The following is a 26,452-nucleotide window of genomic DNA, read 5'->3' as shown; positions in this document are numbered from 1 at the left end:
GGCTGGAGGGTAAAACCTGTGGGAATGCACTCGTCGACCAGAAAACCAGAGCAGTTCTCCTAGGATAGAGCTGACTGCGTTGTAGTTTGGACCTTTGAAATTTAAATATGTAGAGTGCATAAAGGATGGTCAAGAAGCGAATTTATTTCCATCAGTTCAAACTGCAAGTTGCTTTCTGGAAGTGTAAGAAAGATCGCTTTTTGCACACATCGCCCTTGATTTCTGTCTGCTTTGAGTCACATAATTCTGATTGCTCATAACTTATATTGCCAAACTTATTCCAGTGTTATTGTCTCTTTAAAAACTCACACTCAAATAGCCTTAGGCAGTTAAAACAATCGGGACAGTGGAGCAGTATCTCTGAGCTAAACCAGAGCAGTAGGTAAAGAGCAGAGGGTTGCTTTCACCAGCGGTAAGAGCACAGGTGTGAGTCGGATGACGAGGAATCTATTCCTGGCTGTAACAAGCAGTGGAGTCTCTGCACCTGATTTGTCAGTGTGTTACTCTACTAATCTTTTTAGACTTATCTCGCCACTCTCCTGCATCTATGGCAGTCTGTTGCATTTGTATACAGTGGATATAAAATGCTATCAAATTGGAAGGGTGATTTATATTCCAGAGGGAAACTTTACGTTGATCCTGGTAGGTGGGCTGGATATTGTGCGACCAAAATAACGATCTCCAGACCCTGCAGCATTTTCTGGGCGCTCTGTGTGTCTGCAGCATGTGGTGTGGTGTCCTAACAGGATGTTAAGCACAGGTGTTCTGATACAGCTTGCAGCAGTTCGGGCTACACTATTGTTTTCCCTGTTGTGGGTAAGGTTTCACAGGTAGGTCATGCACAGTAACTGGGAACTTACTTTGAATGTGTAGGTGCTACATATATAAAATTCAGATTCATGTAGCACCTTCCTCCCTCAGCCTGTCCTGTCTCAGGGGTCTCATTACCCTCTCTTAGTGGTAGTGCCCAAGGGATCCTGTGCTAGGGTATTCTGTTGTCCCACTCTTGTAGGTATTCTCGCTCTGATGGGCCCCTGTCCCTCTCTGGAACTGGGGAGCAGACCCAGTCAACTGCTGAAGGAAAGCAATAGATTAATTGTGGCAATGCTAACTAACAGTGTGGATAAGCAGGATCAGCTGCTGCCTCGAGCTCTGACTGTGATCTTGCTGCCCATTGTGTAGCTGAATAGAGGGCTTCGGTTGGTCAAAAAGTGTCATCTGCTGAGCAGTGAAGTCCAGACCAGTGTTGCAAGGTTATGACAAAGCAAGTGTCAGCAGCTTCCCAGGAGGGCTCCTGGTGATGGACCAAGCCTTGGAATGAGTCCATCCATTTTGCCAATGATGCAGCCTTGAGTACTTCTGAAGAAAGCTGTGTCTGGCAAGCGCTCTGGTATATGGTACTATCGCTGTGAGTAGAGCAAATGCTTCTTATCGCCTGCCCCCAAGAACCATCAAAGGAAGCGCAGATGTCTCGTATTACTGTTAAAACAAAAACTGAGCACCGTATGGGCACAAGAAAACATAGATCCATTGGCAGCAGAGCAAGACTATGAATTATTCATTCTGCCAGTGCCTCCTGTATGTTTCAAGCACACAGGCTGTTCAGGATGCTGTCTGCTGGAGATGCAGACAGATCTGCTTCCAAAGCCACAGGGGCATGGCTCTGCAGACTGTGATCACCATTCCGCTCAGCTTGTCCTCCATGAAACTGGCTTGTACATTGTTGTGACATCCTTGAGGGCACAGAATTAACCTTTGATCATCCTGTGGGCTGTTGGTAGGAACTCTTGTAACACCAACAAAACTGGGACGTGCCTGGTAGTGCCAGCCTGGAATTGGCTGTGAGGTGAGTGCAGTAAGTTAGGATGAAGATGGCTGCATCTTTTGTGCAGTATTGCTTTGGTTTTTGTAAGAGAACTTACACTATGTCAGTTTGTTCCTAGCTCTGTCTGGCCAAGAAGCCAAAGTGTCATCTGCTAAAAGTTCCCTGAGCAAAGGCAGGATTCTTCTCCCCATCCAGGGTGCTTTACTGGGGAGGAGCATATTTAAATAGCTGGCTGGGAACATCTGTGAAATATGTAGTTTTTCTCAGCTTGTTTACTAGTGGGCATTTGTCTATGTAATGGTTGTCAATTGGCAGCAGAATTTGAGAGGCACTGAGGACTTCTGGAGCTGCAGAGACCAAATTCACCTTTGATTCTTCCATGAACTGCTCTGAGCTCAGGTAAGAGGTGTCCATTATGCGAGAAGGCATTGCTGAAGGTTTGTTTCAGAGGCTGTTCCTCAGCATAAAATGCACATACTTAAATGCGGAGGGATTTTTCCTCTGGGTTTTTTTGGCCTTTACCCTCCTGCTGGTTGGTGTAAAGATTCCTTCAGCCATTTCATGTATGCAGGCTACACCATGCATATCATATTGCACACTTCTGAGCATTTTTCCCCATTTTTCTTCTGCATCGTCCAGAGTTTCTCTTGGCTGTCAGGCTTTTGCTGAGAGATGTTCAGATTTTTAGTGTGGGAAAAGGTGCTTGTAACTAGCAACTGCTGTAGAAATGATGGGCTTTTTAAAACAAAAATTTAACCCTTGCTTTTACAGCTGTCTTGTGAGGTACCCTACCCCACTTTGAGAGCACTTCAAATGTTCTTAAAGAGCTGTGAGGAAAGGAACTGAATGATACTTCGGTGAAAACAAGACACACTAACTTGTGTCCAGAACAGTTTTCAGCTTCTCATTATGCCAGCTAGCTGGATTTGCTCTAGAATCATAAAGTGGTTTGGGTTGGAAGTGACCTAAAAATCATCTAGTTCCAGCCCCCCTGCCATGGGCAGGGACACCTTCCACTGGACCAGGTTGCTCAAAGCCCCATCCAGCCTGGCCTTGAATGCTGACAGGGATGGGGCATAGAGTGAGCTGCCTTTGGAGCTGTCCTAGTCCAGAAGCTGAGGAAAGCTGTGGAGGTGAAGATAAAATCCCAGGCTGTGTTTGAAGAGTCCTCACTGAAAGAAGTGGTGGAAGCATCCGGGGGGGAAGATTGCCCAGCTGGGTTGAGAGGTAGGGTAGGTTTCACAAAGAGAGCTCTCAAGGAAGAAAGGGTTGGTCCTAAAGCAAGTAAAATGAGTTTGTCCTCCACTGGTCTTAACAGAAGTGAGAAGACAAAGTGGAGGAATATATATATATCTATCTTTTAAAATCAGCAAAAGAAGTAGACAAACAGAGCAGGTGGTGGATTTGTTGTTTCCATAGTGATGTAACTGTGGAAGCTTTTGTATGGCAGAGCTTCGCCCTCACTGCAATCACACTTGAAGGCTATGAGTATTCAGTTTTCCTGCCAGGGAAATGTAAATATACATCAAACATTAAAATAGCTGAAAATGCAGCTGCGTGTTCATGATTTGTTATGTTTGCAACGTTACCTGAATATGTGGATGTTGGGAAGCTTAGCTCTGTCATGGCTTATTTCTCCTTTATCTGTTGTCCCGCATTGAACTGCCATAATACCACAGTTCTTGCTGCACCAGGCAGTGGTATGTTGACCTGTATCCTTTGCTTTCTCTCATCCATACATACACACACATCCCACAACACTGATGCCTGTGACTCTGTGCTCACCCACACTGATTTCAAACACGCACTGATCAAGAAACGTATGCCTAACTCTTTCCGGCCATGCTAGCTGATCAGAGCACCACCATGGGAAGCATGGTGTACTTCTTGCTGTTTGTAACCATCACCTCAGTTGTTTCTGTGGGCCACAGAAATGGTCTGCATGTAACATTAAAGTGTGGCTTATTTTAATGGGCATTTTGAGAGTGTTTTAATAGTCAAAACATATGACTTTCAGGAAACTTTTGCCTATGGAGAGAGCTGTTTGTGACTGTGAATAGCTGAATTTAGGAGCCTTTTAAATCTGCCTTTGAAAGTAAGGTGGCGTGTGGAATTTTTCAGCATCGCAGCTGATGGATTATCAGTGGGTCATAGAGGCAGGGAAAGGAAAATGCTCCATGTGAATGCTGGATGCACACATCATACATTAGGTGTATACCAGTCCTGCACACCTACCTGCATAGTCCAGTCTTCATGAGTCACGGGCACTGATGCCTGATCATTGTTTTTACTCGTACTGCTGCTGGATGCTTCTCTTGCTGTCTCCCTGAACAAATCTCCCTTACCTTTGGCATTTGTTTTGCTTGTCTAATGGATGTAATGGGTCATCTGTTCCTTTTATAGAAAGGAATGTTAATTATTTTCAGAAGGCTAATTAGGTTGCTAATGAGAAGCTCTACCGCAGTAATATTTCCTTTAATTACTCACTTTTAAGTGCTGTACAGAGAAGCTTACTGAATATGCTGTTAAATACAAATGCTTGTATCTGGCTTCGAGATGCACCTTCAGTCTCCCGGAAAGAAATGCTTTGGCAAACTTGGGAATCCATGTGACACAGATGACTGAGCAAATGAGACTAGTGCTGAGAGCCACCTTTTTGACTCCGTGTGAATTCAATGCTTCTGCAAGTGACTGGCTACAGTTCTCTGTATTCCAGTTTTGCTTGATGCATTTTGGCAGTATTAGTAACCAATTGTCCTACCTGCCAAACTAATCTATAGTTAAATGCAGTTGTCACACCAGATAGCTTAGTCTAATTAGCCAGATGGCAGCCAGAGGAGGTGGAGTGACTCATTCAAGGTCATGGCAAACCTCATGATAAAGAGAGGTTTTGACAGCCCTGTGTAGGTGCGGTGCATTATTTGGCCCCTTGTGCCTTTTTAGGGCCGTGGTAGTTCACTACAAGACTTGCGTCGGTTTGCATATTGTTTCATGAGGCAGCACAGCTGCCCACCAACCCCATCCATGTGTCCACCTGGGCACTGACTTAGGAAGTTCCTTTTGCTTCTCCATCTGAGTGCTGGCTGCTACCTGCTTCTCTCCTTTTTTCACCCTTTGTGGTAGGAATCTCAATGCCTTTTAGAACCGCTCTGAGAGCGCTACTGTATTCTAGATGATATTTTAGTTTCAGTACTCCCAGGATGAGAAATGTTGGGGTGGATCTACAGCATCTCCCGCTTTGAGTGCTGAGCCTTCATGCAGCTCTGCAGAAGAGCTTCAGTTTTTGGCAGCATACTCTGATGTCCAGTCCAATTCCTGAGCCAGACTCTTGGAATACTTTACACACCGTAGCTCTACCAGGGAAGATGGTAAAGGAAGATTGCTGAATGGGGGCCACTTGCAGGCATCACAAGATGCTCCTTACACTTATATACTGATCATCATAGGCCCAGTTGGAGAAAGGAGGAAGGTCTGTCAATGTTGTGGATGCAGTGCAAAACTTAATACGTTGTACTGTGCTGTCAAAGTACCTAAGTGCAGGTGACTCTGAAGAGTGACTTAGGCATAAGAAATACCCAAGAAAACTATTATCAGCATGAGATAGCAAAAGTGATCCTCCAGTTCTTTTCAGGAACAGATGTGCACTGCTAGAACAACTTGTATTTATGCTCCACAGGCATAATGGCCTTGGCTGAGGCACAGTCATTTAAAAGTTAACTTTGCATATGTAGCATTTAAGTTAACTTTGCATATCTTTACAGCTGCGGGAACACTGAGAAGACAATGAAGATACAGTGAAACAAGTTGGTTAGCTGCAGTGTACATATAGCTTCTAAGCTAGTACAAGCCTATGCACAAAGAGCAGACTTCCAAAATGCCAAGGTATCTATTTTGAATGCCTTGGCATTACTATGAACAGTTGTGCAAAGTAAAGGAAATAGTGCTGTTTAGCATATGTGTAATGTGATGGGTTTGTTGTTGCATGTATCAAGATTAGTTATATAGTGGGAGCATATTTAGGTGGTTTTACTCAAAGTGGGAGATAAAACCTTAAATTCTTACTCATCCTACCAAAAGTATATTGCTTAATACCTAGTGAATGTCATAAAAGTCTTTGTGTGCTGCGGGTTTGTGTACCTCTAGAAAGGAATGGATAAGCTGACCAGAATGTGTGCCTCCAGGACCGTCAATACTAGAGGCATGATTCAGGCATGAAAATGACAGCTCTTAAGCATTTTACATAAGCAGGGACAAGATAACATATGGTGCCTCTCTGGTTCCATTTGCTATGGGTCACCTGATGCTCGTTGATGTTTGTTGAGCAGATTTTAAAGATGGTTTAAAAAGAATTGAGGGTTTGGGGTTTTTGGAGCGGGTTGAGTTTGGTTTTTTTGGTGGCCAGCATAAGCAGTATCAAACCATTTTACTTAAAACTGAGGAATTATTTTCTAGTCTTATCATGAGACAGTTCCCAGCACACAGATGAGAGCTGGCATCTTTGTTCACCTGGCTCTTTGCCCAGAGGCAGAGTATGTATTGTTGCCCAGAAGGAAAACAAGATAAAGAAAAAAAAATCTTGTTTGAGAAGACCTGAAATACCCTATGTAACCTCAGGTATTTCACTGAAGTGGATAGATTGGTGTTGCACATGCTTTACGCAGCTCTTAAGTAGATACTGGAAACATATGGGAACGGTAGCATCAGGAATGCTCAGATGCCACTTTTTGTCTCCAGGATGTGTCCATCTCCAGCTGCCTTCACAGGCTCTAGTAACTACAAATGGGAGCCTGCAGAGACAAAGCTTATAACAAAGGTACCTTTGTTAAGTGCCTGCAATTCATGAATGGCTTTGGGCCTCTGCATATGCAAAATGTTTATATGAAATTCAAAAGCTAGTAAAACTGTGTCATGAAAATAATCAATTTGTTATGATTATTTGTCTGTAATGAATGGTATCATGTTGCCGTAATAGTGTAAAGCAGATTACCAGAGGCTGAATCTCAAAGAACACGTTGCTGTCAGAGGTGCGTTTCAGTCAGTGATTGCTCAGTGCCTGCACAAAGGAGGGATCAGCTTCTCACTGCTTAACTAACAACTGTGCATTCTAAAATAACAACCAGTTGTTTAGAGTAGATCTTTACACTTTTATCTTCAGGAGATAGCAAAATAAAAGCTGAAAACATAAGCCAGGAGTTAACAGCGCCACAAATGAAGAGCTGAGCAGAAAGTCCCTGGCAGAAAATAGTGTGGCCTTGTGTGAGAGCTCTGTGGCCGGTCATTAATGGGGCAGGACACTCTTGTCACCCCTGGCCAAGGCCATTCTGTCTAAATACAAAACAACAAGGCTGGGTAAGGCCTTAGGTTACAGTTCAGTGGAAAGAAGCCACTTGAATTGCCTTTCCGTTAAAAGGCCTGTACTGCTGCATGAGAGTCCGGGATGGCAGGCTTGGCAGGGGGTGGCACAGCCATGGTCATTTTCTTTTCTGGTTGTGCTTGCCAGGCCCCATGGGGAAACTGAGCCTTCTGACCAGCTGCTGAGTGCGATAAGCTTCCTCTCACGTGTTGACAGAAATTAGTGGAGGCTTGGTACTTGTAGAGAAAGAGAAACATATTACAGGAGGTGTTAAGAACGAACTGAAGTTCACGGATGGGAAGTCATGCTCTTACCACTTCCTCTTACATGTTCCTTACTGGTGTAAATGGCTCTGTAGCATATAGCTGGGTAGATAGCATCTCTTTGAGTGTTTCAGCGGAGAGTGTTCTGCATTTCATAGGATTTGGCCACTAGGCTGCCATGAGACTTCAAAAATAAGCCTCTTCTGGGAACCCAGTGAAGTATGTTCAGCTCAGTATCCCCTTCTCTTCAAAGAGCAAGTGCAATATGGTTGTCTAAGGAGAGGTGATAGGTTTTTCTGGGTCAACTGATGCTGTGGAGCATAGAGGAGGGGAGCATTAGTTTCAGATACTCAGGCCATCTTTGGGCTTGAAGCTGTCTGAAGTTGAGGATCAGGTTTCTGTCTCTGATCTGACCAAAGTTACTGAAAACACAATCTTGTCTACAGTAGGTAATTCTTCCTGGCATGAACATTTCACTTGTGGAGCCCAGCAGTGGGGAAAGATTGCGCACATCACAGCCCCAGGTGGACAGAGCCACTGGGCCACTAACTCTTCCTCCTTTGCACTTGTGTCCCCACATGTTCCTGAGACCCCTGTATGACTATCACAAACACTTTTGTAAGGGGAATTCAGAGCTCGTGAAAGGTACTGTCTGGACTGTCCAGAGGGACATCTGTGCTCTTGTAAATGAAAGAGAAGCTCTGACAGTGAGAACATGAACTTTCTGTGTTGTGCATCAACATGAGCTATCTGTTCTGGCAGGAGCAGTTTCCAGAGGCAAGTAAAAGAACCCAGAGTCTAACTGATGTCTGGTCTCTCTTCTGAGACGGCCAAGGATCTGGGCCAATTAGTGCCTGTATTGGATTATGAGGAGGTTTTGTCAGTCATCGGGAATTAAATATATCTGAGAAAAAATAAGAGCTATGTATGTTTTGGAACATTTTGTTTTTGAAGCCTGAAAAACAGAATAAATAGGATTATGGTTTCTAAATATTCTGAGGCAGCAGCGAATAAGAAAGATGACATGGTATGACACATTCTTTGAGGCACAGGCTGTCTTTCCGTGTGTGTTTGTACAGACCTATGGTACCTTCATTTACTGACGCCCGGCCACGTCTTCTGATAGTAGTATTAAGGTAATATATGTCTTATGGTGACACAACAAAAGATGCAATAATTTAGTTGTCTTAAAATTCTACTTTGAAAAGGTAGGATGTTCTTTTTCATCTATAGTGTACTATTTGGGACAGACAGATGCATTTGGATCCTTCAGCTGGTGATGTGTTCCGCTAGCCCAGGGCTGAGACTGCCAGAGATGATACGCAAGAGGCTGTTTCTGCTGCTGATCATTCTGTTGGGGTGCTAGTCGAATGATAGCCATGCCCCACCACAGTGCCATGTTAATGAAGACAGGTTTTAAAATAGTTGTCTTCCCTTTTTTGTAAGGGCAAAGCAGGTGAGTGCAGATGGTCTGGCTATATTCATTCATTTTCTCTTCTTTCTGCATGCAGCAGCTGCTTGGCTTTGGAAAGAAGGCAGTGCCAAACTACAGAAGCACAGTGAACCCCTGCCTGCAGAGCAAAGTAGAATTTACTTCTAGTAAAAATAAAATGGTGTCTTATACCAAAAGAAGCTGTTACTAATGTAGGCTCCTAAGCAGAGTCATCTGAGACAAGAGATTGGTGGAGAGGCAGTCTTGACTTAACTTGGCATCTTTTATTGTTGGGGTTTTGTCAGCTGTCTGACAGTATGTGCAGTCAAGAGTCATAATCTTAACTTTTCTCTCCCGGTGCTCTGAAGATAATTTTTCATCCCAGAGCAGTCTTTTGGTCCATATCCCACCATCTTCCTCTTATTCTCCCCATTCTTCCTTATTTCAGTGACTCAGCTTCCAAGCAAGACTCACAAAAAACCATGTCTCTCCTACGCCAAGCATGGATCTGTACTGACAGGTTAACTTTTTCACTGAGCAAAACTGATTCTTTGTTCCAGCTGCACTGATTCTACAAACACTGAGAAACACCAGAAGATACGGCTAAACTGCTTAGATATAACTTTCACAAATTTTTTGTCTGTTGCCCTGTTTGCTTTATGTGTGTTCCCCATCTCTTCTGACTTTAGATGTCTTGTTCGTACCTGAGTGCTCAGCAGCTCAACAATGAGAGGAAAATAGCTGCACTTTTCCAGGCCGTTTTCCAGCCCCATTAAGGTTCCCAGCCACGCTGGTTTGAAAGATTCTGTTAACTTGTGGTTGGTAGCCAGGAGGATGGAATGTGTATGCAAATTTTATTTAGTCACTGTAGTAGCTGTGGAAATCTATGGATCTTTACTGTTATCTGCTTAGATTAATTTAAATGATTATGAAACAGTGATGAGTTTAGTTCCATGACATCTGCCCCCTACAAGGCTTCAGCTACTAATACACTTAAAATTTTACTTGTGCATTCTTCCTTGTTTCCTTCTATTCTGCAAGTACTCCAGGGTCTTTCCGTCCTACTTCTTTTAGATCCATCTTCTGTTCATAAGGCAAGGGTCTTTGCAAGGCTTTCTCCAACTTAATTCTTAACAGCTTTTCTTCTCTTCCTGTGCTTTGACTCACTGGGTCCTAGAGAAACGAACACAAATACAGTAGTAATTTTAGGAACCAAGCAGGAATATTGCTCTGCCTTCTACTGCAGCAGCTGTGTGTGTGGACTGAAATTCAAGCCTCCATTTATCGCTGTGCATTGACCTTTTGCGACTGTGCCATCTTTCTGCAGCTGAGTGGAATGTGTCCTCTGTGTGGATTGACAGCTGATAGGAGTGAAGAGGTGAGTAGTATTTTTACTGCCTTGCTGGGTTTAGGATTAGAGTTATCAGTTCTTAAGGATTTTCTTTTCAAAGGTGGAAGCTTAATTGCTTTTTCAGGTGTTTAGCAAGTAGGTGGTATTAACATGATGCAGTTAATTTCCACAAGTCCTGAAGCAGATGCATGTTAGCTGCTATTCTCAAGAGATGGTTTAGAAGAATTTTTCAGACGCTGGATGTCTAGATTAGATCTGAAAAAGGGATGAATGTGAGTAGGGTCTTGGCATGTACCATAGTCATAAACTGCTATATCTGCAAAGCAGTCTGAAGCCATGGTCATGTTTTATTTCAGGATCTGGGCTACCCTGTGCTGTGAAAGATGAATCCCTGGACTCGAGACACTCAGAAGCATCTGAAGCATCATACATATAGATGTGCACATACGTATAGACTTTTCTGCCTTAAGGAACCTGAAATCTTACATTTATGTTGACTAATAAATATAGGCAAGTTTTGAAAAAGACTTTCCTGTATTGGAGCAGTGAATCTGTTTGTTGGTTTTACTGGGAAGACTGTTCAATAGAACATGGTCATTTGGACTGCAGTCACAAAAGGAAATGTGGAAGAAGGGTATAAACATAACATTAAATGTCTTTACTTTCAGAGGGGCTGCAACTGAGCATGCTCTGTGGAGCTGTGATAAATGATTGGCAGGCTGCAGGTAGGAGTCCTGAATCCAGTAGCATCTGTAAAAGGTCACCTCAGCATAAAAATGAACACAGTCAGAAGAAGCAATTATAGGAAAAATAAATAAATCCATCACCTTCAAGTAGAGGGGAAGAAAAGGCAAATAAGCAAATCGGTAAGGACAACATATAAACATGCCTGTGCATCTTTATATATCTATATGTCTGTAGATAGAATTAAAAAGCACATAGGTGTAGTGCGTTGATTTGCCTTCATTAAAGCAGATATCTGTGGTCCAGTCCAAATTAGAGTGTGAGAGAACAGTCCAGTCCTGTGATTTGGGAGAGAGGCAGTAAGAAGCTCAGAAAGAATTGGAGAAGAACCAAGGTGACATCAGCTGTAGTCAGAGATGCGGGGCATCCTTATGACCCAGCTCCCTGTCTCATGAGCTGGAGCACGTTTCAGTTGGAAGAAGGGCGCTGGGGAACACCCCTAGGACTGTACCTTCATAAGCTGACTGATTGGAAAAGGAGGGAGCTGTTAGGACGAAGCAGTAAAAGCTTATGGACCAATGCTGAGTTAAGAAATTCACCTCTGAAGAGATAAGAGGCTTCCTTGAATGGCAGGCAGAAATAGCCTGGCAAATACCAGTTCTGCGGGGGGCACAAATGTTGAGTTTTTGCTTTAAAAGAGCTTGTGAGTTGTAGAGGAATTATAGAGGACTGTATGAAAAGTTTATTTGTAAAAAGTTTGTGATGATTGGTAAAAACGTGAGATATGAAATGTTAAAAAGAAAAAACAAAGGAAAAGGGGAGAATTGTAGAGGAATGAAGCTGGGTTAGTTATCATTGATAACATACAGCTGTGGGCTGGCTTCAGGGGCGGGTTGGCTGATGTAGATAAGGTGCAGCTGTGGCTGGTTCTGGTAAGGGCTTGGGCAGCCAAGGAAGAGAGAGGAGGAAGAAACAGAAAGAAGACAGAGGGTGAGCGGGTCCTGGCTGAGGCGAGACGAGGAGAAGGTAGCAGAGGGGCTGGTATGAAGAGTATGTTGGTATATGATGGTAAAAGACCTCGTTGCAGCTGTCTAGTTTGGAGAGTGCTGCGACAGTGAGTGTTCAGCTTACCACCTTTCAGAAGGGTGAGAGTTTGCCACATTCCCCTGCGGGAAAACTCTGGTGCTGCCTTCTTGGGACACACAGTACATAGTCAGATGAATGAGTCTGACTTGAAGGGGAGTCATAAACTGCTAAACATTAGACGTTTACAGTGGAACTGATGCTTCAGGTTTACAAAAGAGAAAAATGGCAGGCGTGCATAAAACATGATGATGGCGTGTTTGTAGTTGTAACCTGAATGCTAAGTTTCCTGATACCATGGGGAAATATCAGTGCTAAAAATGTAAGCCTTCTCTTGCAAAGATGTAAATAGCAATGAAGTACCCAGCACAGTGGAGGGGTATGTCCTCTGTGTAGGAACTAGGCCCTAAAACCTAGATTTTTGTTGACTTGTTACTCAGGACAGAGAAATTTGACTGATCTATGAAGACACGTTTACCTGAGCGATGCGCTTATAGGCTGTTGCTTGTTCTTTCTGAATTGAAATAAACCTGAACAAGAGAGTTGGAAACTCGCCACTAGCTTATTTGCCCATACAATATATTTCCACTGGTGGGTATGTACTTTGCGACTCGTTGATGGCATGATTAATCCCCACGGTACACTAATTGGTGGGCACTAGTGGGTGAAACTCTGGGAAACGGTTCAGAGGAGCTGCCTTTGCCAGCTGTAGGCATAGCTGCCTGCTTGAGGATCTTGTCAGACATGGTGCTGTGGTCAGTAGGATTCTGAGATTTATCCTCTTCTACCCTTCCTTTCCAGGATGTTTCTACCTCTCTGAGGACCTGTGTGAACCTGAAATTAAGAAGATGAGGTAGCCACCATCTTGGAGGCTCCACAAGGATTCCTTTGGTGAAAAAGAATAATTTAGCAATCTGAGACTGCTCAAGTTTTCTCCACCAGGGATGTTAGGAGGAAACTTGAGGACTCACAGCTCGGTGAATAGCACATAGTGCTTGGAAGGCTTGGTTCTTTTACATCTCAGCAGTAGTTTAATGTTAGCAAGGAAAATATATATATTGAGGAGGAAAAATTATTTTCTGTAGAATTGACATCAAGAAATTTCCAAAAGGGGGAAAAAAGAAGAAAAGTTTGTATGACAGTCTCAGGCTGTGTTTCTGAAGGTACTTAAAAGTATGCTCCCTGCTGTTTCACCTGTCTTTATGCACTTCCCTCTGCTTGCAGGGCTTAGACCTAACTCAGTTTAGACCAAGATGCTCGGTTTCTTTATGGCCTGCAGCAGTCCCTCCTACAAGAAGTGACTGTAGTTGCTAGCTGCAGGTGTTTACACTATCTAGTTACCTACTGTCACTTGAATGTTAGGAGTTCATAGAGTCTTGGGCACTGGTGAAGGGAATACAAGGAGAGGGAAATAGTTCTTTACAGTTCTGTATATGCAGCAAGAATTTCCAGTAAAAGAAACTGCTAACTTTCTGGAATGCTGATTTGAGCTCTACCTGCAGTAAACTAGGAGAGACTGCCTTGGATCTGTCAACTGTTCTAATTTTTTCGGATTTTTTACACACGCTGCTGTTCTTCACAGTTTAAGTGACTTGGATTGTGTCGTGGTATTAGCAGGCTAGGATTTTAGATACTCGTACTTCATTGCCTTGATCATAATATTTTTCTCTGCCAAACTTCATTTTCAATGTGAAATATGTTTGGATTTTTTTTCTCCCCTCCCCAACTTGGCTTTCCTCCATCGCATGCTGATTCTGGCTTGTTTCTGCAGATTGTTAGGAAGACCTGGGGCTAAGCATGCTTATTTGTTACTGTTACTGACCTCTGTAAGTTGTCCAAATTGATTTATTATTGTAGTGTTGGAGTGGACTGATGTATTTGCTTTTCACTTTGCTTTGGAAAGAAGATGAGGGCATTTGTTAAGAAGAAAAAACTTTTCAAAAAAGAAAGCGAATTTCCAAACAGCTTTAAGAAACCATGTAAGATGGCTGATACTAATGTCTTGACCTTAATGTTGTCTTTTCTTTACATCTGTTGGCTCTCTAGTGACAAGTGGAAAAAGGATATTGGCTAGGGCAAAATCTTGTAAACTCTTAGCATGTTCTCAGGATAAATTCTCTCTCTGCATTCATCACTCTGTTCTGGGTTGCTTTTTCCTGGTAAGCCATGGTGCGCATTATGTTCTTTGAATGTCAGATTTCCTTCAGTCAGCTAATACAACACGTTAAACTCAAGCTTTCAAAAACAGTCATGAGTTTTGATTGCCATGGTACTCAAATGTGCTCAAACCTAGGCCTGAAGTCATAGGCCGTAAATTTGTGGCAAGTTTTGAAAAATGGGTTGTAGGAACTCAATTCTGCTCTCACTGCAGAGAGTGAAGTCAGCCTGGGCTTACTGTCCAGGTTAAGATAATGGTGAATCCAGCAACTGAGCACCCAAAACTGGAGGATGGCTGATACAGGTTCTTGGGGCAGGTTGTGTTCCTCCTGGACATGCCATCTCCTTTGGAGCAGACCTTCCATATTTAGTGTGGGCCCCCTCCTCTGCAGTGTTAGTGGAAGTTCTGCCCGCTTCTATGGCGGGTTTGTGGCTTCTGCTTTGTGCTGGGGCTGCTTCAGGGGCACTTGGGCCCTTGCTGGATGCTTGTTTGTTTGAGAGCTGTAGTATCAGCAAATGCTGGGGACTCAGGGCAGCTTTCCCATACAGGGGAAGGCAGCAGGTAAGGCAAAGGAGAATTCTAGCAACAGGCTTGGAGAAGAACATGACCTTACCTGAAAGAGATGCTGGGGAGATCTGGTACTTCTAGATGCTGAGTTTGGACTCAGTCACTTTTCACAGATTTGTCTTGCAAGTTTGCTGCTTGCTTGGCTCTTGAGGGGTCTTAACTTCTGTTGGGAACACAGGAAACATCCCTTTTTGTCACTGTAAGCAAAGACCTGCTGCCTTAATTTGCTCCCAGGTTGGAGTGGTCACTGTGGGCTAAGGTGTGTTTGAGTAACACGATGCTGTGTGTGAGGCAGGGCCTGGGAAGTGTCAGCTTTCTGCACTTCTGCCATTCATGAGGCCACATGAGTCAGAAAACTATTCCTTAAACTAACAAACAATGTCTTCATATTTTTCTCTTTGTTCTCTGAAAAGCCCCTCCTATACACTGTCTCCCAAGAAGACCCTACCTTTCTCCTTCCCGTTGTGCCTTCTGGGCAGCCTACACGCAGGCATTACCAGTAAGAACTACACTTCTCCATCCCTTTGGCTTAGTCCAGTAATTGGATTCACTTAATCTCCTTTTGTCGTCATTCTTTTTTACTGTATCCCAGTTCTCTTTGGAACAGGTTGGAAAGATAGGCAGGGGTGAGAGGCTGCCAGCAGGTACATAGTAAGCCCGGCAAGGGAACAAGGAGTGGCAGGGAAATGATGTGCCTCCTAGGGGAAAGGAGATAGAGATGAAAATGAGGGGGAAAATGCAGATTGGAAATGGGCTGTGCTTTTACTCACAATATATGGCAGTGTGGGTAAAACTCAGAGGAGGGGAGACAATGTGCATCCTGATGGAGGAAGAGTCCAGACAGAGAAGCAGCAAAACCAGATGATTAATACATTCAGAACTGACCAGAATCCCAGGGCTCCAGATCCATCCTGAAAGCACTAAGAGCTGGACATCAAGTCTGTATTTGGGGACATCTGTCTGTGGCACGCTTTTAGCTTCATTCCAGGGCTTGATTAATCGATCTTCTGGAACTATTCCACACTTCAGTACAGTCAAAATTCTATTTTCTGAGCCACAGTTAATTGAGGCTCTCAGTTACCTGAAGGATGAATATCTCCTCAGAGTTATGACTTCAGCACATAAGTACCACTAAGACTTTACCACATAAATCTTTAAACACTGATGAACTAATGTCTTGGAGCCAAATCCAGCGCCAATGTTCTGTAAATCTTTACTCCTAATGGTTTGTGTGAGATTTATATGAAAGTGTTGAAGCTGGATTTGCAGCACATTCACTGAATGTTGTCCGTGGTTGCAAAGGCATGCTCATTTGATGTTTACTTATAGGGAAAATGCAAAATAAGAGAGGAGGAATTACATTTAAAAAGGTGTTGCCCAAAAATGCATATCAATTTTCATCGGAGTCCTTGTATCTGTTCTACTCTTTGTTGAAGCAGAAAAGCAGATACATGTCTTGATTCTCCCAGTCTTGAGGAAGAATGCAGTAGCTACAGTGATGTGCAAATGAAAGTAATTTAAAAAGTCATGAAGAACAGTCAATTTTACGTTTAGGTAAGAAGAGTCTGAGGAAGGAGAATATAAGCAGTAGACCTTACAGTCAGGACGTGGCCGGTGCCATCTACTTCAGAGCTGGCTGCTGCTTGCGGTCCTGTCGTTTGGAAGGACTGAGGTACCCTGCTGTGTATGCCTCTGTCCTCCTTTGTCTGTGGTTACTCTTTCAAATTAAAAAGCAATTATGACACGTACCATAGGGTTATAGATCTAAGGCGTTTCTTAGAAATATGAACATGCATGTTATAAAACTAAATATTGGTAAATACTTCAAATATGAGTTTGGAAAATAACACCGTGCCTTGATTTTTTTAACTGATAGAAACAACCTGGCACTAAGAGTAAGGAACTTTCTGCAGTGAAGCTTGCCTGCAGTGAGTGAAGTAGCTGACAGAATTTATAGCCTCAGGCTATTGCTAAGCAGGAGAATTGCATCATGGAGATTTTTTTGTTTGTGTTTTTCTTTTATTAGCACTTCAGAGTTAATTCAGAGTATCTTGATGAGGTCTGTTGTGGTTTAACCCCAGCTGGCAACTAAGTACCATGCAGCTGCTTGTTCACCTCCAACTGCCACCTCCCTGTGGGATGGGAAGGAGACTTGGGAAAAAGGTAAAACTTGTGGGCTGAGAAAAGAACAACTTAATAATCAAAATAAAATAATAATTGTAATGAAAAGGAGGGGGAAAGAGATAAGAATAAAGCCTAAGGGAAAAACCCCAAGTGTTGCGCAATGCAATTGCTCACCGCTTGCTGACCATTGCTCAGCCAGTCCCTGAGCAGTGATCTGAAGAGCCCAGCCCACTTCCCCAGCTTATATACTGAGTGTGATGTTCTATGGTATGGAATATCCCTTTTGCTAGTCCACATCAGCTGTCCTGGCTCTGCTCCCTCCCAGCTTCTTGCGCACCTGCTCTCTGCTAGAGCATGGGAAACTTGAAAAGTCTTTGATTTAGTGTAAGCACTACTTCACAACAACAAAACCATCAGTGTGGTATCAACATTATTTTCATACTAAATCCAAAACACAGCATTGTACCAGCTACTAAGAAGAAAATTAACTCTATCCTAGCCAAAACCAGGACAGGTCTCATTGTATCCATCCAGAGGCTGTGAGTCTAAATAATTCTGCTGGATTAAAGGGAACAGACGATCTGTGAGAGACTTTTTGAAGCACAGTTATAGCGGGGAAATGGGCAGAAAGCCACTGCAAAGGATAGCTTTGAAAAAAATGAACCAGGCAGTGCTCAAGAACTTAATCGGGCATAAATATGACATGCACTGATGTCTCCGCTGCAGTGGTTGTGTATGACAAATTTGCCATTATTACTTGATCTAACATCAGCCAATTTTCTGATCACTTGCCTCTTGCCTGCTTTGGCTGCATCACCTGCAAAATGGAATGTGAGTATGGAAGTGCTTCTCTTGCACAGAAGGGTCTCACACGTGGAGCCGGGCAGTCTGGGATTTATGTCCTTTCTCTTTACTTGACCTGGTGCATCAGGTTCATCTGTATCTTACCTCAGCCTAGGGGATGATTAATATCCATTTCAGGGTTGATACGCTAAAATTAAAAAGTATAATTTTTGTGTTGTTACAGTATGTTCTTGCAGCCCCTAAGTCCTGCCCTGATTCTCTGAACCAGGTTTCTGTTGGGAACTCAGCCCTTCAGATGCTGCCCCCTGTTACGCCTGTGCTGCTTCGCTGTAGGTGGAGGGGCTCTTGGCCCTTGCGTTGCCAGCAGCATTATCCACACAAGCAGGGCAGTTGGGGAAAGGACTGTGTGTTCCTCTGAGGCTCATGTGTGACTTCCACAGACTGGCCTTGTTCCTTCTGTCGGCAAGCTAGAAAGGAAGGTCCTGCTGGAGAAAGAGGGAAAATTTCTGTGCTGGCTTAGCTCAGGCTTCCTAATAATGTTGTATTAGAGGAACTAATTCTGCTTTAGCTGCTTGAAATATAATTTACTGATGATGGAAAGCATTTTCATAGCTTTGAATTTAGCAGCTTCCTGTTTTCCACAAAACAATGCAGTGAGCAGCCTCGGTATGAGCATGGCCGTCCATGTGCAGTCTCTGTGACTTGTTTGCTCTCTGCTGAGACAACTGTGTAGGTGGCAGCTGTGTTTCTGGTTTTCAGGAAACCGCTGCGCATCCCACTGTAAGTACCTTAGTGATAAATATAATTTGTTTTCCTCAGGAGACTCAATAGCTATCATAATGTTCAGAGCTTTTTGGTCTTTATTACTGTCACTCCATAAAAAGTCTTGCATCACTAAGTTCAATTATCTGCTCGAGGCTTTTCACAAATCTGCATCTCTTACTGAATCCAGGCTTGGCCTTCTGTTTGGATGCTTTTCCCACTAATGTCCTGCAACTGCTTTTCAGCTGGATCCTTTTATCATGAATTGCAGCCCAATAAACCAACACTTTTCTTCTTCATGTCCCTCTTGAGACCTTCTTGTGCTGTATTGCCTACCAGGCACCAGCCAGTTTGGTATGGCTGGGAAATAAGTGCTTGGGAACAGCTGCCGTTTTAATTGTTTTTTAAATGCTCAAGTGACTTGTAACCATTACATTGTACAGTCCCCAACTTGTGCAATGATATGCTGTAGCTTGTTGTAGTCTCCCTGGGTATCCTCCATTCTCTTCTATGTCTTACTTTTTGTTTTATTTTGAATTAAATGTTTTACAGGAGGAGCTGTGATTTATGGATTTGTGTAGTGCCTAGCACAGTGGAACCAGTTTATGTTTGGGCTAACCTAGTTCAGCGTCTGCCCTGTCTTGGGATGTTCTTAATCAGCAGGCAGCCTGTGAGGACTCTTTCAAGCACATCATAAGAAGGAAGTAAGTTCCCATCGAGGTTGGGCTGACTGGACATGTGGCAGTAGAAGGCAAATACTGAGACAATGTCAGCACCTTGATGCCTGTCTCCTTGCAGTTGTAGTGAAAGGCTGAGGCTTCAAAACAAGTCAACAGTGGTCTTTGCAATGGGATAACTTGTATTGTGGATGTCCCAGACCTGGTCCAGATTTGGTTATTAGACTTCTAGTGTAGTGACCAAGCATTTTGCAAAGTGCAAAAAAGAAATAGAGAATAAATAGCTAATTATGAAGTATGTGATATAGAACCAGGAAAGATAAATCTTCATTGCACAGAGGAAACAGCATGGGGTAGAACAGGATGTGGCTTGTTGGATACGTTTCTTGAGTCTTTGGCTTTGGTGGGCAGGTGTAAGGTAATAGAAATAACTGGTCAGGGATCCTTGGAATAAGAAGGGAGGGACTGAGAAGGAAGAATCTTCTGTGCGTTTGATCCAACTTTGTGAAGAGATTTTTGAAATTACGAGGAAAACCTTACAGATAGTACTGCATGCTGTGGATGCTCCCAGCTAACAGTTCAAATACTTTTCTTGTAAAGCTGTAGGGGGAAGTGCAAGGAGTAAGGACCACAAGTTGAAAAGCTTAGAAGGGCTTATTGAAAGAGTGGAAAACCATACAACCCCTTGGCAGCTTAGTAAAAAATTTACAATAATTTTCTTCCCTGGAGAATGACATTCCGTATTTCCTCAGTGCCTTATCTAGCAATAGCTATGACTCCTAAGGCCTCTGCATCTTTCGATGTCTGTCTCATCAGATATAAAAAAACTTCTCCCTTCCTGCTGCAGCCTTATATCCCTACTCTGATAAAAAATACCTACAGGCCATTTCCTTCTTACTGGTTTCCCTTACTCCTGTACCTCTGACTATTGATTTATTCTTGAAACTATGTGAGAATGGAGGAATGATACAAGGATTCAAACTCCTAAGCTTATCAACTGTACTGGCAAACTGATCAAGTGACATTGACAGATTGTCCTCAGAGAGAAATTGTATGTATGGTGCCCTTACACATCAGCTTCTTGTGGACTGTGTGGGGATATACCCCATGCATATTTCTCGTGTGCGACCTCCACTGCTGTCATGAGGGTCTCTTGGGACTGAACTATTAGGAGACATGAAGGAATTCCTGGTGACTCTAGTCTTTCACCAACAAGCGCACAGTGTGCTGTTGACCCAGATCTGTAGCATCTGATGGTAGTTCAGTGTCCTGCGCCACATGTATTGTGCCATTAGGAAATAGGTTCAAGCACCCACATCATATGAACTGCCAAGACTTTGGTTGTTTGGGTGTCCGTTTAAGAGAGGAGTGAACAAGTCATTGATGCAGCTCTGTCCTTTCCACTTTCAATATTCCTTTGTGAATATTCTGCCTGTCTCCTTTATTGTAGAAGAATGGCTGCAGAAGCATGGCCTTAGAATCTCTGAAGATCTGCACAATCCAGGCCTGGTATTAGAACAGGCCTGTAATCAGAATTGTACTGAAGTTGCTGTGCTGAAGATAACAAGAAAGGTAGCCTTGAGCTATTCTTGCATCCTGAGACCAAGTAATTATGTTGTGCCAACAGGCCGTGGCTGTAACAAGCTACAGCTGCTGGGACAGCAGGTGCAGGGCCAAGAAAGATAGGGACCGGTATGGGAAAATAGGGAGTAACAAACTACAAGGCTGAAGCACAGCGACACAATTAGCTACATGGATAGAATGGTTGTTTTAGTCATGATAATTAGGGGTGTGAGAACCGTGCGCGTTTAGAGACTACTAACCAATTATATTTCTGCTTTACGAATATGCATGTGTATCGGTTCTGTATAAGTAGTGTTAGAAACTAATAAAGTTGAGCAAGATGCATAACTCATATTGAGCGTCTTCTTGACTCTGTCGAACCCTTCTTCCAACACTTTATATTCATTATTATAGTTCCTTTTTCCTTAAAACATTTCTCTTTAATCTCCTATCTGAATTTCAGTCATTCTGCATGTTAATAATTTGTTTAGAGAGGTACCATGTTTACAGGGCAGGAACACTCTTTCCAGGTGGCATTGGAATTACTGCACATAAGGTTAGTGTGGTCCTTTCCTAACATCTTGTGGATGAACTGACAAGTGCAGAGCAAAGAAGTTAGTGCCTGATGAAGAGCTGAGAGAAACCTAACTTGAAAGTAAGTTTCTAAGAACGAAAAGAGGTCAAATTCACCCTGTGATGTGAATCTGTAAGGTTTCAGTAAAACTGCTTAAAATCAGCTTGGGCCAGTGACTCCAGTGTGGCAGAGCAATGCTTCAGACCTTGTAAATCTCTGTGAAAAGTGTAGAAACTAATTGTGCTGAAACAGTTCAGTGATAAGCAAATTGTGCCCTTTCAAACCTTTTCAAGTTTCTTCCTGTAGAGACGATTACAAGTTTGTTCTCATTTCCTATTTGTCATGACCAACCACCTCTCTCTGATCAGCTGTTCCTTTCTCTTCTCCTCCTTTGTGTTTTGCTGTCCTGAAGCCAAACCTGAATGGATTTCAATTCCTTTCTTGTACTTTTTGACTTGGTATCAGGTATTTCCAAATCCTAGCTGTACAACACATGGGTTCTTTAACAGAAGAAATAACAGTTCAGCTGAATAATGGGTGCAAGGTGTGGTATCTGTAAGTGTAGAATCTCTGAAATTTTCTCCTCCGGTTCTCTTTCTGTACCTCCCATCAAAGCTCAGTTTTTCACTACAGTAAATACGTTGGGTATAGAGATTGTAGCTGGAAGGGCCCAGATTTCCAGGGCTGTGTTCATCTAATCTATTCTGTATTAGAATCAGAAAAGTAGTGGATAGTGTTGCTCCTTGAAAAGAGCAAAAAGGCAATGTGTGCTCCTTGAGATGACTGTATTTTTCTACTGACTTGCTACTGGTAAGTTCTTCAGCAGCATCACCTCTGGTAAAGCCCTTGGACCTGTCAGTGCCTGCCTTCTCACAGTGCAATTCCAGCTGCGCCATACTTCTCAGGCAGAGCAGTACGCGTTGTCCAGGCCCATTATGAGACCTGGAGCCCAGTTAGGTGCTGCCTTTACCCAGGACTTAAAATTTGTGGTGGTAAAAATGAGACGATTTACAAGTCGCTTCTTTCTCAGATTTGCCCTTTGTGGATGTTACGAGTTTGTGTGTGTTGTCATCTGGGGGATAAGGACTTGTAACACCCTCGATGATTCTTCTCTCTCTCTCTCTCCCCCCACCCCCTTCTTCATTTCAGAGCTCCTGCTGGGGTGTGCGCAGAAGAATGGCTGCGGCAGAACCTCTGACTGCTTTCTCCCGATGGTACCTCTACGCCATTCATGGCTATTTCTGCGAGGTGATGTTCACAGCTGCCTGGGAGTTTGTGGTCAACTTTAACTGGAAGTTCCCAGGGGTTACCAGTGTGTGGGCGCTCTTTATCTATGGCACCTCCATCCTCATTGTGGAGAAGATGTATCTATATCTCAAAGACAAGTGTAACATTTTAGTGCGCTGCTTCATTTACACACTTTGGACATACCTCTGGGAGTTCACCACTGGCCTCATCCTACGCCAGTTCAATGCCTGCCCGTGGGACTATTCCCAGTTTGATTTTGACTTCATGGGCCTGATCACCCTGGAGTATGCCATCCCGTGGTTTTGTGCTTCTTTCATCATGGAACAGCTGGTGATCAGAAACACCCTGCGCTTGCGATTTGATGAGACTGCCGAGCCGGGGGCCCCCACTGTCCCTGTTGCCTTGGCCAACGGCCACGTGAAGACTGATTGAGCAGTGACTCAGAACAACCCTTAGCAATGTGAGAGAGCCCAGACCTCTACCACAGACTGTCAGCTCTGGCTCTGAGGTACTGCTCCTTGCTGTATGATAAGATTCATAAACCCCATTTTTCTAAAGGGGGTGTGCATGGGATATACCAGAAAAAATGGAACCAATAGATTTTCTATGGATTTTACTCTTTGGGCTCCAAGGACCAGTATCAGTTACTTGTTAGTTAGGTCATTTCTGATTTTAACTTATTACAGATGAAAGCAGTCCTTTTGCTTACACTTTTATGTGGAAAAAGAAGAAAAAGAAATGCTACGGTGGAAATGCATCCAAAAAGAAAAAAAACTAATTACTGGATGGGCATGGACACGCCTGCTAAGTTAGTGATTGGCTTATTCCATTAGGCAATATTCAGGTGCTTGCTTGCAACCAATACCTCCCGTGGGACCTGAGATGCTGCAGGAACAAGGAAAAATCCATCTGCTGTTGAGAAGAACCTAAGACTGGCAGTCTGCTGGGGAGGTAGATGGTGTTCCCCTCGTGAGGTCCCATTGGCCTCTCCCCAGGTTCTTTGTTGCACCACAAAATAATGTGGTGCTGGACATCTTGCTGAATTTATACAGATCTTGTACTTTTTGAAATCTGAGTCCGATACTCACTAGAAATTTTTTCTTTTTCTTTTTTTTTTCTTTTTTTGTTAAATAAAGGCCTTTTTTGCCAAGTGAATTTTACCATAATCTGTGCAATCTGAATCTTGGCAAAAGGCACAAGAAATAGTGTAAGTCTTCCCATTTCCTCTGTCCCCACAAAGTAGACCTTACCTGAGGGTCTGCTGCAGATTTCAGCTCCCATCTCAGCTGGTCAAACCTTGTAGAGACTGTACAGGCCAGAAGCATTTTCTGCCTGCCTTCCCAGGGATTCCTCTGTTTCTGGTGATGCCGATGACTTAGTCTGGCTGCAACCCAATGTATTTGAAGGTCAAAACCTTCACATGGCTAACGTTATCCAGGATTTGGTCCTCTGGCATTGACTCTCACCTTCCTTCAGCACTGGCAGGTCTGGGCTCAGTGCTGCCCAGTGTTCTGCTCAGTGTATCAAGACAATTTGCTTTTTCTTCCCAAATTCTGCTTTAAATACTTTGCTTTAAAACAATCATACTGTCACGACAATAATTGGAAGCAGCGGCAGCAAGAGATATGCCATGCTGCCTGATACATTATTTAAAGGAAACCAAACACAAAAGTAAAAAAAAGCCTCTCTGAAGAGCACTTCTTCATGCTCTGCCTGAGCAAGACTTTGAGTTAGGGTGTGAGCAGTAGAGAGGTGGAGCAGGAGGGAGTGCTGTGGCTCCATTGTAGAGCTACTTGCACAGGGGACAACTTGAAATTTAACCTATCTGGGACATTTGAGGAGTTCAGGGAAAGCTGTAGTGCAGGGAAGATGCTCGATAGTGACAGCCACAGGTCACAGTCCTCTGGACAGTCTTGGCTTTTGAAGGTTAGCAACAAACATGGAGCTTCCAGCTGTCAGATGTATCTCACTCCTAACTGGTTTATGGGGAAGGTTTGCTGTAGTTGCCTTGCAGGGCCAGATGAATTTTAGGTGTTCTTCCACCATGGTCAACAGGGCTGCACCAGGGATCAATTTGGCTAGAAATGCAAACGTGTTGTAGGATTCTGCCGTTGTACTGAGATGGCCAGGCTATTCTTGTGTTGGGTCCTGTGTTTCTGGTAGGGAGGCTTAGATGTGAACCTGCTCCTTGCCCTGGGGCACCCGTTCCTGAAGGGAAAAGCAGTTCTGGCCTTGTGAGGGAATCGTTTGTTGGTTCTGCTCTTATGAAGGCAGTGTTATCCCTTTTTGTATCACGTGGTGCAATTATTTTGTTCCTCCCCTCCCCCTTCTCACATAGCATCTGTTGCTGGCAATGGACACGCGAAGCAGGCAGCAAGGAGTTTAATAAAATCCGCCATGGGGTATGCAATGTCTCCTGAAGCACCCAGAATACTTAGGTGGGTTTTTTAGAGTTTCCCTTTTTACAGTTCATTAAATTAAAAGAGAAACAAACACTGAACAGATATTTTTTTCTTGCTGTGATGTTAGGATTATGAAATCGGAGCAACGGTATGTAGTTTATCAGCCTTGATGGTGTGTAGACCCAGGCAAAATAGTCACCTGACACTGTACACGGGGAAATAAAGAGATGAGGTTTGTATGTGGGATAATGTAGATGAGCTCTGCTGGACCAGAACAAGAATTGCAAGGTGCAGGTGAGAGCTGGGATCTTCCGTTTTGGCCCTGGTTTGTCAGGGCACTAAACACAGTGTCTAAAGCTGGGTTGTCCTCTCACAGCATAGCTTGAGTGTGGTGTCATGCTGCCTCCTGCCCAGCCCTGCACCATCTGAAACACTCAGCTTCACAGAAACATCCTTAGGATCCCTGTTTTCTCCTTAACTGTGCAAAACTCTTCAAAAGGTTAAAAGGAGTTAGCAACATGGTTTGGTTACTCCCAGCTACAGGTGGGACTGGGGGAGGAGGAGCAGTGACTGTTTACAGAAGCTAATCTGGTGCCATGGGTAAGTCATGTGTCTTGGCTTTAGAAGATCCCACTAAATGCTACTGGCTTTGCTCAGTGATGTAATATTAGGTGCTCAGACTACGGAGGGGTTTCCAGCAGCATCTAGTATGTTATTCCATCATTTTTATTGCCTGTGCCATTGTAACAGCTGTTGTAGTCTGCTTTCCACTGATGCCCAATATGTACTACCCAGCTATTGCATCCTCATAGAGTGATAATTTACACCCAGAAGTGCACTTTACTTGCAGCTTGCACACAGAAACAGAAAGGGACCCAGCAAATTCTAAAATTAATTAAATTAATTATACATAGTACCATGTACCTATGCAGCAGGATAAGCCAGACTTCTCCTTCTGAGCAACATGGCTGCAGTCAGAGCTTTGTTTTTTCTGCAAAATTTCCCTTTTAATACATGTGTGCTTCTTACAACATCTTACAGAAGTGCCCGGAGCGCATACCAGGGTCTCAGTGCAGCTCAGTGAGAGCTCGGGAGCCGGACTGAAGTTGTAGAGACATTTACATTAAGAAAAAAAAACAAAACAAAAAACCAACGCACAAGGCCTAACATGTGTTTGTATTGTATCTTCCTCAGTAGATTAAAGTTGCCTGTTTGAGTTCACCAGCAATAAGAAACCTTGTGATTTATCTACCTTGTCCTAACTGCAGCAAGGAGAGAGTGGCCCGTTGCTGCTTTTCTTTCCAGGGGGTGGTGGATATGGACTCCAATTAACCCAGGTTTCCAGTTTTGCCTCCCTTCTCTTGCTTGTCTCTTGTATCGTCCACCCTAAAGGATCTCAAAAGTACATGATAAAATAGTCTGTCTTGCGCACAAGAAGCAGTTTCAAACATTACTGTGATGTCTGTCCATACTCCAAGATCTTGCCAGAGGGAAATGATTGATTTACAGCAGGACCAGACTGCATTTTGGTCTTTGGTGTTATAATTAAAGACAAATGTGTATATATGTATCAGGTACTATT

The 26,452-nt window shown here is 43.5% G+C and overlaps 1 protein-coding gene across 12 annotated transcripts in view; it reads left to right on the top strand.

Annotated features, from left to right (window-relative positions):
* TMEM229B (transmembrane protein 229B) overlaps positions 1 to 26,117 on the top strand; it is a 37,735-nt gene extending 11,618 nt beyond the window's left edge. For 8 of the 12 annotated variants that reach the window (XM_037394878.1, XM_037394874.1, XM_037394875.1 and 5 more), the window contains 2 exons: positions 16,743 to 16,879; positions 22,370 to 26,117. In XM_037394878.1, coding sequence (XP_037250775.1) covers positions 16,814 to 16,879; positions 22,370 to 22,900 — 597 coding nt within the window. In that variant the 5' untranslated portion in view covers positions 16,743 to 16,813 and the 3' untranslated portion in view covers positions 22,901 to 26,117. Of the gene's footprint in view, positions 1 to 906; positions 1,847 to 2,143; positions 11,766 to 16,742; positions 16,880 to 16,958; positions 19,111 to 22,369 lie in introns of those variants that run through there. The other 4 variants (XM_037394885.1, XM_037394883.1, XR_005105342.1 and 1 more) reach the window with 4 other exon arrangements.
* Positions 26,118 to 26,452: the final 335 nt, after the last annotated feature.

Source organism: Falco rusticolus, chromosome 7 (assembly GCF_015220075.1).
Source record: "Falco rusticolus isolate bFalRus1 chromosome 7, bFalRus1.pri, whole genome shotgun sequence".
NCBI lineage: Eukaryota > Metazoa > Chordata > Aves > Falconiformes > Falconidae > Falco > Falco rusticolus.
This window is presented reverse-complemented; position numbering and strand designations above follow the sequence as displayed.